Source organism: Mobula birostris, chromosome 7 (genome assembly GCF_030028105.1).
Source record: "Mobula birostris isolate sMobBir1 chromosome 7, sMobBir1.hap1, whole genome shotgun sequence".
Taxonomy (NCBI): domain Eukaryota; kingdom Metazoa; phylum Chordata; class Chondrichthyes; order Myliobatiformes; family Myliobatidae; genus Mobula; species Mobula birostris.
Genome location: NC_092376.1, coordinates 144,392,797 through 144,410,289, shown reverse-complemented (window position 1 = coordinate 144,410,289; position 17,493 = coordinate 144,392,797). Strand labels below are relative to the sequence as shown.

The following is a 17,493-nucleotide window of genomic DNA, read 5'->3' as shown; positions in this document are numbered from 1 at the left end:
GTGGCAAATAGAAATTATTCAGACATAGGAGCGCTTAAAGATGGTCAAAGCGTAATATTGGCTGTGATGGTTTCAAATTTCTGTTTGACAAGTTAATTTTTGACAATTGTTACACACTGCCATCTAATTGCACGTTCAAGTATCGTAACAACAAAAGATCAATTGCCCATCATTAGAGAGCAGTCTGTGTAATCACCATTTCATGATAGCCAGTGACAGTTGATTTAAATGCTCCGATTCAAACTATATAATCCCAATGATTTATAGCCTGATGCAAATTTTCAAAATTACACTTGCTACTGTAACTTATCCATTCGCTTATAAGTATTGCAACTTTTTTAATTGAATGCTTTTCAGTCTTGTACAAAAGCATATTGCCTTCTGGGTCTTGTGTAAAATGTAATCTCATACCTCCTGTACAGGATCATTCATTGGTGGTGTTAGCCCAGCCCATTCAGACATAAGACCCATTCTATTCTGTTTCAGGTCTCCCGTGTCAAGCAGAAATCAACAAGATTCAAAGACAGAATAGAGGGAAGCATCTACTGGGTAAGCATTGCAGTCTGATGAATTCTATATGTGATTCATCTGTGGAATCAAATGAAAAAATTGAAATTCTGGAATATCCTGTTGTTGAAAATTCATATCATATGATTATGCTGCTCACCAACTAAACATTACTTCAAGTTATCAGTTGTGAATTGCCTCACTGTTGCATTATTTCCAGAACTTCCTGTTGCACTGGAAATCACGAATACTTTGCACTAAAATCTCTTCCATTGCATTACTAGCTGGTCTCCCTCAGTGTGCTCTGACAGAAACATCCACAGGCATGCTTGGCAGCTCTTCACTCGGGAAGATGAAACTAATGCTTAAATCTTGGAAATCCTAATACTTGTTTTGGTACATTTAAATGCTTAGCAATTGGATTTCTGTCATTTGAAATTCTAAATATATTCTTTGAAAAGTGTTAACACCCACTTAGATCTCCCGAAGATTCACTAAAAGCAGTACTATAACATTTATTGCTCAGAATCTTGTGATAAAATGGGAAGTGCAAGGATCCCCATGGGAGCAGCATTGAAATTCTTGTCGTAACTCCACTGGTTGGTGGGAACCAAGTTAATGCACGATAACAGAGACAGAAGGGAAAATGCATTTGCAGCATTGGAGGAGGAAAGTGGATCGTTGACATTTTGGATCGAGACCATCCTTCAGGACAAATGAAAGATCCCAATGAAGGGACTCAACCCAAAATGTCAACCACTTATTTCCCTCCATAGATGCTGCCTGACATGCTGAGTACCTCCAGCATTTTGTGCATAGCTTCAGTGCATAAAGAACTCTCATCTCTCCACCAGTTATCAAACAGCCCCCAGAAAGGTTACCGGATATGTAAGGAGAAACATCTTTGGAACGTGGGAGGAAACCAGAGCACCCAGAGGAGACCCGAACACCCCGAGGAAACCTACATGGTCATGGAGAAAACATACAAACTCCTTACAGAGAGCGGCAGAATTGAACCCGTGTTGATGGTGCTGTAATAGCGTTACGCTAACTATCCTGCTACCATGCTGTCCACGCAGGGTGTATTCACGGATATTCAGTGAAAGAACAGTGAACGTTTTTGGGCACATAAGAAGCCTCAGATTTATGCTAGGTGTGAAGGTATGGGTGTTGCACAGTCTGTTATGCCATTAAGTCTGTAATTGATGCTCGGCAAGTGTCGGTTACACACTTAGGTACTCAGCTAAATTGTGCACAACTGTACTCGGGTCTGCTTTCGGATGGGAAGTGAGTGCTAACTCAGTCTGTCCAAAGTAAATATGCTTTATCAACAGCTTATATACAGTACGTATAAACCTGTAAATGGGCAAAAACTCTATGCTATAGTGTTTTGTTGGCTCACCAAATTGGTGAATGGTACTTTAATATGTACATCAGTTGAGCATTCTGTCAAGATCTTAGTCTCTGTTAAATTAGTTGATCATAATTTCATAGCAGAAGGGATGTCATTATTCTTAGCATCCTGATAGTCAGAAAGATGTAATGAATAAGGATTTTCACGTCTGATCACTATTTTGAAATGCACATATCTACCTATAAATAAAGGAGAGGATTTCATTCACTATGATGCACACTGATATTTGCTGCAAAGAGTTATGTAAATAATGGTAACAGCATCCTACGAGTGGACAGCCTTCGGGGAGAAAAAACAGAATTGTAACTGTAAAGGAACTTATTCTTAACAAATCACTGTTTAACTAAAGCAGCAAAAAAAAACTCATCTGACAATACAGAAGCTATCAACTGCTCTTTCAGCCTTCTGAACAAATTCCTCCAGCCAATTATTATGCCGTGCATTATTATTAAGCAATATCTATTTGCACAGATATTCATTTTCTCTGTCAAATTACTGCTGTCATGAAAACTGCCTTCCCAATTTCTATACATTCAATTCTTCCCAAAGTCTTACATCTACTTAAGTCTACTCTGGTTACTCCTATGTGATGTGGAATGCTCTGTTGCCAATTTCACTGATGACAGTGGTAGTCTATTAATCTTTGTCTGACTCTGCTTTCCTGGTCCGTTTCTACCACTTTTTCTGCACAATCCATCCACAGACTACTTCACTCTTCTGGTTCTATACTAGCTGTCCCAGTGCAGTTAATCATTCCTCAACTGCTTGTTCTGTACTACATCCTGAAAAACCTTAAGCTTTTTGCTTTTCATTTTATCTTCTGCCCAACTGTGCTTACATTGACAATCGGGCTACTCTCTATGCGTGACCCTTCCCCATGATATCGTGCATAAATATAGTGTAGCCTTCTTGATTTGACCCATTTGCACCTGTCTGCTTTAACCCTATCACAAGACCATTGTCGTGCTGTTTGACTGCCTGTTGGAAGAACCATTGTTACAGGCTCAAGAACAACTTCTGCCCCACTGTTATAAGAGTAACAGTCCCCTTGTACAACAAGATGGACTCTTGACCTCACAGTCTACCTCACTGTTGCCTTGCACTGCACTTTCTCTGTAACTGTAGCACTTTATTTTGCATTCTGTTGATGCTTTGCCTGTGCGCTACCCCAGTGTGATGAAGTGATCTGTATTCATAGCATGCAAAACAAAGTCTGCCACTATTGCTCTGTACAGGTGACAATAACAGGGGTGTGTTCTCAGCCCCATCCTCTATTCGCTTTTCACCCATGACTGCTCTACTATTCACTCCACCAACACCATTGTCAAATTTGCTGACGATACCACCCTAATAGGTGTCATATCAGACTGTGATGAGACAGCCTATAGGGAGGAGGTACAGCATTTGACAGAATGGTGTTGTCATAATAACCTGGACTTGAACATCACAAAAACCAAGGAGCTGACAGTAGTCTTCAGGAAATCAAAGCGTGTCGAGCACTCTGCTCTGTATATATACGGGAAAGAGGTGGAGAGAGTAGAGAGTTTCAAGTTCCTCAGCGTCCACATCTCGGCTGACCTCAGCTGGACTGCCCATATCTCTTATCAGGTGGGGAAGGCCCAACAGAGGCTCTACTTCCTAAGGAAGCTAAAGCACACTCTCCTCTCTCATCACCTGCTGATCAACTTCTATCGGACAACTATAGAGAGTCTCCTGACGTATTGCTGTGCAGTGTGGTTTGCCAGCTGCACAGATCAGAACAGGAAGGACTTGCAGCAGGTGGTGAGGGTAGCAGAGCAGGTTATTGGCACAACATTACCCTCCTTCAGAGACATTTACACTGGCAGACTTCAAAAGAAGGCTACTTGTATTTCAAAGGATCCCACTCATCCTGGACATCACCTGTTTTCCCCTCTACCTTCTGGGAAGAGATACAGAGCATTAAGAACGAAAACAAAGAGGCTCCTTAACAGCTTCTACCCACAAGCAGTGAAATGTATAACACCCCCTTCCCTTCTCCTGCCCCTCTCCTAAGACGGCGGCAGCTAAATGCATCACACTTCCAGGAATGGCAGGTGTGCAATAGTCCTACCCCCCCCCCCCCATCCATATATTATTAATTTTGGACTGCACTCCTGAGGTTTTAGAGTTTATTTTATGTATATATTCTTTGTCATGCTGCAAAACGTTGAGCTGCTAAACTGTGTTTCATTGCTCCACAACAATGACAGTAAAGGTATTCTTCTTCTTCTAATAAACAAGCATAGCTTTGATTTTTCTACTTAGTGTCAGAAACTGATTTTATCTTCTTTTCTAGTAACATGTGCAGATGTGCAACCTCAGTGTGCTGCTTAACCCTGAACTAAACGTTAATTTGACATTTGATTCTCAACCAAGTAACCCACGTTTGATGGTGTTTGTTTCCCACTATCACTAACACTCAGATTTAGTACATGTAATGCTTTGCTTATCACTGAACTTTAATAAACAATCCATCTATTACTCAGTGCAATAAGCCTGCGAGGTTCTGCGTATGCTCCTTGCTAGTTCACGCCAATTTGTTTTACCACATATGCTGACATGCAGATCCTCACCCTGTCAACATCATCTTTATAACCTTTTCTAGCTCCTTGCCCCACTTCATACCATTCATTCCGAAGATTCTGGTGTCCTAATGAATGTTCTCCAGCCTCATCGTCCTGACCTTTCCAGGTTGCCCGCTCCACCACAGGAGCCTGAGCCAAATGTTTTTATGCTTTTTTTTCAAAATTAAAATCAGATTTAACATCATCAACGTATGCCATGAAATTTTACGGCAGCAGTACAATGAAATCCATATATATTCTTAATGTAACTTTTTTTTCACTCTATATGTCTGTTAAATAGTTAAAATAAAATAAGAAATAAAAAGTAGTGAGGTAGTGTTCATGGTTTCAGTGTCCATTTAGAAATTGATGGCTATTCCTAAATTGCTGAGAGCGTGCCTTCTGGCTTCTGTACCTCCTTCCCGACAGTAACAGTGTGAAGGAGATATTCCTGGGTGGTGGGGATCCTTAATGATGGATGCTGCCTTCCTAAGGCACCATTCCTTAAAGATATCAAGGAACAGTGCCTATTTTTTTGTAGCATTCAAATTATTGCCTCTGATTGTGCCTTTGGTTATTTTCTCTTGACTGATAATCGATCTCTCTCTTTACTAAAAGACATTGTTACATGATGTAATAATTTTTAGAAAAATTAAACTGAACATTATTTGTTGTTGTTTGTGGCTTAATTCAGGGGTCTTTATACCAAGGTGCGCCGAGGATGGATACTACAAATCAGCCCAGTGCCACAGCAGCACAGGGCAGTGTTGGTGTGTTGACAGATATGGAAATGAAATAACAGGATCACGCAGACAAGGAACTCCGATCTGTGGTAAGACTAATCAAAGTAAAAGTGTAGTTCTCATTTAGACTGTTTTCATGAGATAACAAATGACAAAGGAGTGAATTACTTTTCAAATACTTTGCCAGCCACAGGCCATAAAGCAGTCTGTAGTGTGAATCATTTAATGACTATGCAGGGATTTATCACCTTCCTTCAAGGTCAGAGTTCTCATTGATCAGACTCAGTGGAACGACTCACTGAGCTCAATCTACTGGTGTTACAAAGTCACACACTTTGAAGAATTTCATTTTATGAGAGACACAATAACTAAAGCATGATTGATCATTAAAAGCTCTCATGGTGTGAACTTGAATGGACAACTCGAGAGGATCAACAGAAACACAGAAGCTCCAAAGCAAAATGTCATAATCATGAGAGAAAAAGGCCATGTGCTTCTGTGGCAGTTTCTTAATGATTCGTTTGCTGTTGCTGATAGTAAAGGAAGAATTCTTAACCATTTTTCTTTAATATTTTATCAAAAGAATTTGATATTTTATCACATTTTGAAAGGGAGTGGATTTAACACTTCATTAAAATAATCTTACATTCTTTCTGTCAGTCTTAAGCATCTTGCAATGAATTCCTGAGTTCAGAAAATAGTGGATTACCAAAAATCTGAAAACAGCAATGTTATTTTACTGATATAACATTATCAAAATTTACATGATGTTCAGTAGTTTTCTAATTAATATACAGTAAGTATTGAAAAGAAGGAAGCAGGAATAGGCCACTTCGCCCTTGATCCTGCCTCATTATTCATGGCTGACCTTTTACGTAAAGGCTACTTTCCTACGGCAACATCATAGCCTTCAATTCCTTGGACATCTAAAGCTCTATTGCTGAATGTCTGAAATATTCTCAGTGACTGAGCCTGTGCCACTCTTTCTCCGTAGAGAACTCTAATGATTCACAGCACTTTGGGTGCAGAAATTTCTTCTTAACTGTGTTGTAAATAATTGTAGTCGATGTATATATTCTTGTAATTGAATTCTCATGTAATAAAGATCAACATTCCTTCCTAATTGCTTTCTTCACCTGCATATTAATTTTCAATTATTTATGTACAAGACATCCAAGTCCATGTAAACACTAACATCATTCAACTTCTCCTCACTTAGAAAATACTCTGGTTTTCTACCAAAGTGGCTGATTGTTTGCTTTTCTGTATTATATTCCAATTGCCATATCTTCTTCCATTAACATACTGTAGATTGCCAAGATCCACAAAGCCCAACTGCATGCTCCTAAGCTTTGTATCATCATCAAACTTAGTTGCTTCATCCAAATTATTGATACAGATTGTGATTAGATAGATAGATGCTTTATTGATCCCAAAGGAATTTACAGTATCACAGTAGGATTACAAGTGCACAGATATACGAATATTAGAAGTAAAGTAAAAAAGAATAAAAAATAAGTTGGCTCAAACAGTCTAAGAGGAAGGGATCATCACTTCCCACACTGCAGGTTGGCTCATTATAAAGCCTTATGCCTGAGGGTAAGAACAACCTCATACAGTGCTCTTTGGAGCAGTGCAATTGTCTAAGTCTATTACTGAAAGTGCTCCTCTGTTCAGCCAAGGTGGCATGCAGAAGGTGAGAAACATTGTAGAATTGCCAGGATTTTCCAGAGGATCCTTTCTTCTTCCACAGCCTCCACTATGTCCAATTTGAGTTGAATAGCAGAGCCAACATTTCTAATCAGTTTATTGAGCCTATTGGCATCACCCATGTTGATCCCATTGCCCCAGCACACCACCGCATAGAAGATTTACTGGCGACAACAGACAGGTAGAACATGTGAAGGAGAGGCCTGCATACTCCAAAGGATCTCAGTCTCCTCAGGAAGTAGAGGCAATTCTGGCCCTTCTTGAACACAGCCTCCATGTTGGTTCTCTACTCAAGACTGTCATCCAGGTGCACCTCTGACAAATGGACAGTTTCCTATTTCCTAATGTTATATTCTTTTTACCAGATCTTTATCCACTTTGTGGCATCCTAATGCCCTCTTCACAGTTTATTTTCCACCTAACTATTAGCAGTAAAGCTAGTAACCAAACCTCAATGCCTTCAATTGCAATGCATCAAATATTTTGCCAACCAGAATAAAACCAATTCAAGACTGTTGTTTCCTGTCAGCCAGCCAGTTTTGTATCGACACTAGTACATTACCTCTTATGCCATGAGCTTCTAATTAACCATATTTACTTTGTCTAATTTCCCTAACCACCCCGAACCATTGAAAATTTTCCTCACTGGCAAATGTTACCCTCCTCCTTCGTCTCCTTCCCATTTTAGAAACGTAGTCACAATAGCACAGAGGTAGATTCTTCAACCCACCATGTCCACACACCCATAGTCGTCGTCTACATTGGTCCCCTTTTCTCACAACTAGTGCATAGCCTTCTGTGCCCTAGCAATTCAACTGCTTCTCTGGATGCTTCTTAACTGTGAGTACCTGTTTCTAAGGCAACGTGTTCCAGATTTTAGCCTTTCATTGTGTGGAAAAATACTCCCTCCTATCACCTCTGAACGTCCTTCCTCTCAACTTGCATCAATATCCTCTTGTTTTACATACCCCCACCAAGGAAACCCACTATTCTGACTAATTTGTATATCTCTGTCAGTTATCCCTCTGGCTCCTCACTTCACATAAATCCAGCTCACCCAGTCTGTCCTTATAACCCGTGCTCTGATCCTGGTAAAATTTCCTCTGCACCTTCTTCAGTGAAGTTGCACTCTTCCCATAAGGTGGCAACAGCTGTACACACAATTCCACCTGTAACCTCAGCAGGGTTTTATGAAGCTGTAACACGATCCCCTTGCTCTTATATGTGATGCATCCCGTATGACTTCCTAGCCTGTCTACCTGTGCTGCCCCTTTCAGGAAAGTATTGCCTTGGACCCCCACCACTTAACTGTGTATGTCCTACCAAAATACGTCACATCTCAGTTGTCAAGATTAAGTTTCATCTGGATTGCTCTCCCCAACTTTCCAGCTGATAAACAATTTGCATAAAGTTACATGTGCTATTTTCCAAACTAGTGGGAACTAGGGAATTCTAGAAAATTAAAAGTTAAAACCGCAAGCTCAACTATCTCACTAACTACTTCATTTAAAAGGGCCTAGAAACGTGTCAGCTTGCATCTCCAACAACTTTGCTGTTATTTTTTGAATTTTCACCCTTTCTCGTAATTCCCAATCCACAACTATTTCTGGGATCCTCTGCTGTGAACTCTGATTCAAAATACTCTCTCTATGGCACACTATGGCATCTGTGGCTAGGCACAGCTCAAATGCCATCCAAACATTTACTGAGACACACCACTGTTAATAGAATTTCAGATGGTGATGAGGAGGCGTACAGGAGTGAGGTAGATCAGCTGGTTGAGTGGTGTCACAACAACCTTGCACTCACCATCACTGCAACCAAGGAATTGATTGTGGACTTCGGGAAGGAAATGCACATCAGTCCTCACTGACGTATCAATAGTGGGAGTGGTGAATATTTCCAAGTTCCTGGGTGTCACTATCTCTGAGGACCTTTCCTGAGCCCAACGTATTGATGCAATTGCAAAGAAGGCTCAACTGCAGCTATATTTCATTAGGAGTTTGAAGAGGCTTGGTATGTCACCAAAGTATAACTTGGTATAGCATCGAGGACATCAAAGCCTCAAAAAGGCAGCATCCAGCATTAAAGACACCCGTCACCAAGGACATGCCCCCTCCTCATTGCTACCATCAAGCAGGAGGTATAGGAGCCTGAAAATACACACTCAGCATTTAAAGAACAGCCTTTTCCCCTCTGCGTGAGATTTCTGAATGGAAAGTGAACCAATGTATACTACCTCACTCTTTATGCTCACTTTTGCACTGCTTATTTAATTTAATCATTCTGTATTGCACGGTGCACCTGCTACAAAACAACAAATTTCACAATGTATGCCAGTGATATTCAACCTGATTCCGATTCCGAAATTCTTAATTCATCTACCTTCTCCTTGTTTTGCACTACTAATGCCACAGCCTCACTTTCCTTAGGACTCAACACCATTCCTATCAAGTGGATTTACATCCATACAACGTGGAATCTGGAAACTGGCATAAGCACTGGCCTGGTGGGCCACAAGGCTCGTGACAGACTTTAAAATGTGGAATCTGCCTGGAACCTCTGGAAACTTGGAAGATAACATCGAGTGTTAGCTTCACAGCCAGCCTTTTTGAACTTGGGATATGGATCTTTAGGTCCTAGCCTTTCCAATGCATTAATTCTTCCAATACTTTTTAAACAAATGCGATTGCTGTTCAACACCACATTCATGCTGAGCCTGCTGAGCTCCATTATTTCAGGGAGGTTTTACTGATATATCTAAAGACAGACAAAGAGTTTCTTTAATTTGCCATTTTCTTATTCTTCAGTATAAATTCTCTTTTCTCAATTTGCAAGGTTTCCACTTTAACCATTTAGTAGTGTCACTTTGATATGCTTTATCTGTCAATTTATAAATCTATTAGTGTGGCACGATGGCATCACGGTTACTGCAATGTTTTACAGCACCAGCTGTGAGATGGGGGTTCCATTTTCCACCACCGTCTGTAAGAATCACCTTTCCCCTCCTATGTCCCATCTTCCCTCTAGTTCCCTGTGCAATGAAAACTTCTGCTTAGACTGAAATGGCACTGCTCATGATACCTTGCAAAAGCAGAGAATGGATATGCTTACAAGCTGAGCTTAAAACATCCAAATGATGACAGAGCAGCTCACAGTAGCAAGGAATTATTCTACAGCTCCAATCAAAAGGATATTAGTTATTTAAAAAAAAGCAGTGTTAGTGAGCATACCTGGTGGATTTCTAATACTCTGTGATCTGGAGGTTGCATGGAAATGGACCTCAAAATCTCTCTCGTGTTAGGCCAAGAGAAGATGCCCTCCTCTGTATTACCAATGGAAAAGATAAAGAAATTGATTAACCTTTTCATTATCCTCTCTCTGAAGGCTGTATTGAGCGAGGGCGAGGCAAAGTTTGTCATTAACAGTTAGTGTGATTGTCTGATAAGCAGATTCACATAGAGAGCAGTCTGAGCAGGGATCTGTGGCTCATCTTGGTTCAGCTTATGAATAATGAAATTTCTTACAGTATGCTCCACACTTCCAAGATGCTCACTTCTTTAAGGGACCACCTGAATCATCCTGTGCACATTTTTCCAGGCTCTGACAGGTGTGCTGTCTTACAATCCAACATATTCACCCCAGGCACACAAAACTGCTGGCAAGAAAATCCTTCATTATATTTTTCAGAGAATCGTGGAGCTCTCTCCACCTCCCCTGCAGCCGCCTGGTTTCAATGGTGAGTGTGAGTTTAAAAGGCTGAGAACTTGTGTGATAGCTGCACAGAAAACGATCAGCAGGAGCATTTAAACCGGCATTGTTTTGACAGCAACTGCATATGTTTCCTGATTTAAAAAGCTCTAATGTCCATTTCAATATGAAATTTCTGCAGGGGATCTAAATGAAAAATAGCACTGAACACTACCACGCTTAAGTCCACTAAATTTGGCCCATCCAATTTTCTGGGCACGCATGTATGGAATGAAATTTAATTCTGGGCCAGTGCACAACCTAGCTAGTTAGAAACAAGAGATAAATTATTCTTTGAAAAGTGGTGAGAATACATTCAGGATGAAATGTTCAAAGGGATGGTAAGATAATGAACTTGCTCATTCTTCTGGTGTGCATTATTTAGGGACGTATTTTCAATCAGCTGAATAGAATTATGGAAATGATCACTGTGAAACTTTCCAGGCTAATATCAAACTCATTTTGATGTCTATAAAAACACAGAGAGATCTATGTTCTTTTGCTTTCAGAAGAAGATCAGGAGACTTCTGGTGACTTTGGCAGTGGTGGGCCCCATGTTTTGTCTGATGACCAGGAAGATGAAAGAGAAATTCAGAAGGAAGAGAAAGTACCAGGAGGTGGAGGCAATGAAGATGATGAAGATAGTGAAGATGACAAAGATGATGACATTGGTTATATTTGGTAGTTGTATTTATTGTATTGCTCCCCAGAACTGTCACATTTTGCACTCTGCTCAAGTTCATTCTTAACCTCAGTTTGTCCACAGTACTGAGGAAGTGTTGCATCTGAGATAAAATAAGCAAAATCACATAAAATGTTGATCTAACTGGAAACCATTTAGTAACTCTGTTGAGCATGCTCAGTAGCAAATTACATTTTGACTGTGTATCTCCACAAAAGAAAAATAGTGTTCAGAAAAGTTGTTCAGATTCTCCTGGAAATGAGCAGTACAATGAAATCCACTCAGCTTAACTAACCTTTAACATGCAGTGTTTTTAAGGGAATTTAATCCTAAACTATGGAGCCTTCTTAACATCAATTCTTAGGCATCGAAAAATATAATCACAGCAGAAATTTATTTGAACTGTGATATTTAGTTTGTTTTAGTTAGCAAGAATTATTTGCATTCATTTATGTTAGTAAGCATGGAACCGCACCATTACTTCACCATATCAAAATGCATCATTGTAGCGAGGACCCTGTAGTTCAAGGAAGAGTCACTTTGAGCTGCAAGACAGTAAAACATAGAGACTGGATGGCATAGTATATGGCCGGCATTCTCCGCTGATAAATAAGTATCACTTAAATTTGGACATCTGAAAGGCATTATTTTCAAATGACACAAAATAATAATTAAAGCCATAAAGATTAACAGTGACTTTTTTGCATATGCAGAAGAAGAATCAAGCATACTGCCTCTAGTGTTAGAAGGAGTAATTCAAAATGTTCACATGGGCAGAGCTAAGAATTGCTGGTGAATCAGAAATTCAATTCAGTTTCAGAGATGCCTGATGAAGAATTCTATTCACCTTTACGGTATTAATGCCTACAAATCATTTCATATTAATCTTAACTATATTACTGCTGCCACAGTACAGGAGTTCTATCATCTAATCCTAATTATACAAAAGGTGGAGGCTGCTAGGGAAAGGTCAAGAGTGGAATTTGTTTTGTCCTTCCTCAGCACTCACAGAGATTCCAATGCTTGGTGCCTCTTCCTGTGGATTCTGCATTCCTTTTATAAACCATTATATTTAAAGAGAATTGCTGAGAACTATGCACTAATCCAATTCTTACCTGGAATCCTGTGAACATAGATCTTCCTGCTGTTTTGTTATTATTTTTACCTTAATTTAAATGTTTTCTTAGTTATCCCTTCTGCAAATGGTGACCCTCTGCATACTCAAGTCAAAAAGCTGCCCTAATTTTGCAGGAATGTAAAACCCATTCATCTTCACCAACTTTCAGCCACAAATAAAAGCTGAAAACGGTGGAGATAGTCATGCAGTATCCGTAGAGAAAACCAAGTTCATGTTTCAGATCAGAGACCACTAAAATAACTTTTCAGTTTTTCCAGCCACTCGTTAGAGGCTTTGAGGTGCATATGCTGTATTATTTCTAAACAGCAAATTAACAATAATCATTGAGGGGTTTAATTAAATCAATTCTTCTGTGAGAACCATGCCATCTATATTGTGAACAAAAGGGAAAACAGTAATCCATGATGGTCGGTGCTGTGAATGATGGAGAAGAGAGTATGCTTTGCTCCTTGATAATGGTATCTGCCATCTCTTGGCTGTCTGCCTCTGGGAGAAGTAAAAACAAATAATAGTAATTTTGCCCTACCTGTACTAGTAATTTTTCTTCTTCACTTTATCTTTAATATTTAAATTGGTTCAGGCAGGGATTGAAGATTGCAGTGAAACAGTAAAAACGATTTTTAACATCCCCACAGATAGCACAAAGATCCCCTTATTTTCTCCCCACAGACAATAAACCCCCATTTTGTTGTTGCTTGGTATTTTCTGGCATTGTGTGCTTTCTCCTCTGGCAGGATAAATGTAAACCTCTTCATCATTCGAATTTAAGATTCATCAAACAGAAAGCATTTGGTGTGTTTAGTTTGGCACTAAGTGAGGGCTACAGTGGCATCTGATACCCTGAGGAGCAATGTAAGTCTTGCCCTAAGGAATCCCTCAGCTGTTTACTTTGTTGAAATAAAAAAATACCCAGTGAAACTCTTCTGACACTGCATTGGCTTTCTGAAGATACTGTTCCCATTCAGCTGGCACTTTCCGTATAGTCCCTGCAGTTTACTATGTAGTTTCCTTCCCTAGTCTTCCAGTGGTGATCTTGCCATTCTTCAGTCTGTCCTAATCAATGAAAAATCAAGAGCTCATCTCTTTCTTGCTTACATCTGGCATCCAAGCTTCACCACTACGTTCAGTCACTCCTTGAAATTAAGTACGTTGCAACTTCTAGCTTTTTCCTGCTAATTTATTTAAATTAATTGCTCCAGAATTTCAAAGATAAGCTTCCTCAGGTGACACAACTTTAATTGTGTGTACTTACAGAGAAACAGATTCCCAGCATTTAACAAGCTATTGAGTTTAATTAGTTTAGGTCAGAGATTAAATTAAACTTGTAATTGTACTGACTTCTTTGTTTTGATTAATAACCTGTTGTAAGTGAAGATATAATGTCAGGGATTTGATCACAAAAATAAGTTAGAATTTGTTAAAGCTCGGACTTGCAGAATCGACTGTTAATACCATCTTCACAAACGATGTTTGGTGAATTACTTTTGTTGAGGGATGGTTTTTGTTGGCACTTATGCACTAGATTGCTGCCATTTACCTGTGTAAGTGCTGGCAAAGTCCGGTCTCCCCCATAAATCTGGAAGTCTCAGACTTACTGGTTGAGTTTTGCTGGCTATCTCCACACAGACTTACTGGACTCCAGTAGGAATCCTGCAGTTCTGCTTTCAGATCTGCAAATTAAAATTTCAAGGGCAATTTTGCAACTGCAAAGAAGAAAGGTTAGAAGCAAGTTGCACTTTGTTGCAAATACTGTTTAAATGTATTTTAGGTGATTTTTAAAGAAATGTTTAATAATAATCTCAGTTTAAAAGTTTTCCAATAACATATGAATGCCAGTGGCATACAAATGCACTTGACAGCTTCAACACAAGACAAAGCTGAGGTGGTGAGAGTTTTCCAGGGTGTGGTGCTATGGTGGAACACTCTGTACTGCTACCACACTGCTTGGTATTGTGGGTTCAATCCCCACCTCGGAGGCTGATAAGTGGAGTTGGTACGTTCTCCATGTGATCAAGTAAATCTCCCCCAGGTGCTCAGGTAACTTCTGAAATCTCGTCAGAGGTTTAATTGCCTGCTGTAAACTCCAATGGCAGGAGAGTCAGAGTGAGATGGTGATGGGCGTATAAAAAAGAATAGTTTACAGTGAAATAAGTGAAGAAATGGGTCTGATAAGACTACTCTGTCAGCCAGAATAAACAGAGTGAACTGAAGAGCCACCTTCTGTATCATAAAATAGGACAAACATGGAATTTTATGGATGTTGATGTTTTAGTTCTACTTAGGGTCCAGAAGCAATCTCACCAACATAGGTCCAGGCAGGAATACAACGTGAACATATTTTAGCATTAGATTCCATTAGCCTGTGCCACTCAGCAAAACATGGGTCTAAGTCTTAAAATAGATCAATGGTGCACCTGATATAAAAATGGACAAACACCTTTCTCATTAATAATGCTACTTTCTGCATGATATTTTACATAGTTATGCATGGGAATATATTAAGATCAAAGTTTTTAAATGTTACCTAGAATTAACCTTGGATTTGATTTTAAGCAAGCTCCACTATCAAATACGCAGTAAGTATGTGTGAGTTGAGGGTTAGAGGCTGGAGATTGGAACCCAAATTATATATTGCCTTCCCTTTCTGTAACTTGGTGAGACTGTGTCTCATTTGCTTTGACATTTTACAGATTGTATTGTGATAGGAAAGGCAGTGAAAACGCTCATTGAACAATAAATCTGAAGGCATGCTTTGTGATGTTTCTTCATGTGTGATTACAAATTGTCCTTAAAATTTACGTCAAATATTTTTTTCCTTACAGAATAGTTACTTTGTCTAACATTGTAGAAATATCTCAAAAAAATTGAGCAGTGTCCTATAACTCAAAAATAGTAAATACCCGGTTTTAAATTCTGATCAATACATTGCTTCTATCAAATAAAAACTGTGATGTTGTAATCAACCATTTTGATTTTTTTGTTAAGCAGCCTAATTATAAGGGAACCGAAGAACATTTTATCAAACATTCATGTGCCAATTACTGAAGCACTGAATAGTAAAAATTAAAACACACACTCACTGTCTTAGCCGGGTACTTCATAGTAAATACTTCTAATTTCTTAAAATGGAGGAACTTGATAAATGTTAACTAAATACTTAATCACAGTTTGCTTTAATTTTAATGCTGCGTTTCTAATTATTTACAGTTTAGATCTCCACTTTAAGTGTTTGAATATTTCTCTGTGATGTTGTTGCTAAGTATTTATTCTGGTTATTAGGCTGAATCTGTCTCTGGAGATTAGTTGTTTGTAAGTTATACAGTTCAGATTGTATCTAATAGTGTATCATTTTTTCTAGTGAGAACCTTCATGGATTTTTAAACCAATCTGTCTAGGCTATGTTAGACAAGAAAATTCTTCACCTCAACCCAAGTTGTTCTGTTCTATTTCATGCCACTAATTTGGGTGCAAAGTCTTTTTGTTGCAATGGTATTGTTGCAAGTTTCTATATAAAGCAGTTTTGTTGGAACAGTATATTAAACAATTAAAGTGATGGAATTAATCAAAAGAATCTAGTGATCATATATGGTCTAATCCGAAATTCAGTGAATCAGTGTGATTCTGGGCTAGCAGTGCCTTGCAAAAGAACAACATTTCAGCTTGAAAGGGAAGGGAAATCATATTGGTTCCTCTACATGCTATAAGCACACATCACGCTAACCCAACATGTAGCATCACTGAAGCCTGTTGCGATAATGACCATAACCTAGGCCATGCCAAAGTCTGAAGAATTGGCATCAGTTGAAATATCAAGGAAAAAATACTGTTAATAGGCTTGCTGACAATCACAGTAAATCTGCAGCAGCAACACATCCAGCTACAGTTATTGTCACAGTGTTTTATAGTTGTAAAGGCAACCATGCTCTTTATTTTAAAGCCTAATCTCTATTTTTAAGACTATTTCAGTACTTGTATCAAAATCAGTTTTTAGTATTTGTCTTATATGTGCTAGATATTGGGCAGACTTTCATGATTCTGAATTCAGTACAAAAGGAAAATGTGTCCATCTACTGGTCAATTAACAGGTTTTTGTTGTTTTCTTAATTGTCTCAAATAAATCGCACTATGTCATCATCTTTTTCTGACTGTGGTTTCCTTTTTTTTGAGAAATGAATTACGTGACCAGAGATTTATTTTTGGATCACAGCTATACAGGCCCTCGCAGAATCAGTATCAGGTTTATCACTGGCAATACAGTACATTGTGAAACTCAAACATAGGAATTCTGCAGATGCTGGAAATTCAAGCAACACACATCAAAGTTGCTGGTGAAACTTGTTGTTTTCAGTCAGCAAGACACAAACAATTACTTACAATAAGAAATAAATTAAAATGGATATATAGTGCATAAAGAAGAGTGAGGTAGTGTTCATGGAGCGTTCAGAAATCTGATGGTGGAAGGGGAGAAGCTATTCCTAAAACACTGCAACACATGTCAAAGTTGCTGGTGAACGCAGCAGGTCAGGCAGCATCTATAGGAAGAGGTACAGTCGACGTTTTGGGCCAAGACCCTTTGTCAGGACTAACTGAAGGAAGAGATAGTAAGAGATTTGAAAGTGGGAAGGGGAGGGGGAGATCCAAAATGATAGGAGAAGACAGGAGGGGGAGAGATGGAGCCAAGAGCTGGACAGGTGATTGGCAAAAGGGATATGAGAGGATCATCGGACAGGAAGCCCAGGGAGAAGGAAAAGGGGGAGGGGGGAAAAACCCAGAGGATGGGCAAGGGGTATATTCAGAGGGAGAGAGGGAGAAAAAGGAGAGTGAGAGAAAGAATGTGTGTATATAAATAAATAATGGATGGGGTATGAGGGGGAGGTGGGGCATTAGCGGAAGTTTGAGAAGTCAATGTTCGTGCCATCAGGTTGGAGGCTACCCAGACGGAATATAAGGTGTTGTTCCTCCAA

At 39.3% G+C, this 17,493-nt stretch overlaps 1 protein-coding gene across 2 annotated transcripts in view; it reads left to right on the top strand.

The window, feature by feature from the left end:
• spock1 (SPARC (osteonectin), cwcv and kazal like domains proteoglycan 1) overlaps window positions 1-16,608 on the top strand; it is a 502,072-nt gene extending 485,464 nt beyond the window's left edge. For both annotated transcript variants that reach the window (XM_072263863.1, XM_072263862.1), the window contains 3 exons: window positions 487-549; window positions 5,201-5,338; window positions 11,219-16,608. In XM_072263863.1, the coding sequence (XP_072119964.1) occupies window positions 487-549; window positions 5,201-5,338; window positions 11,219-11,394 (377 nt within the window). In that variant the 3' untranslated portion in view covers window positions 11,395-16,608. The remainder of the gene's footprint in view (window positions 1-486; window positions 550-5,200; window positions 5,339-11,218) is intronic.
• The last annotated feature ends 885 nt before the right edge of the window (window positions 16,609-17,493 follow it).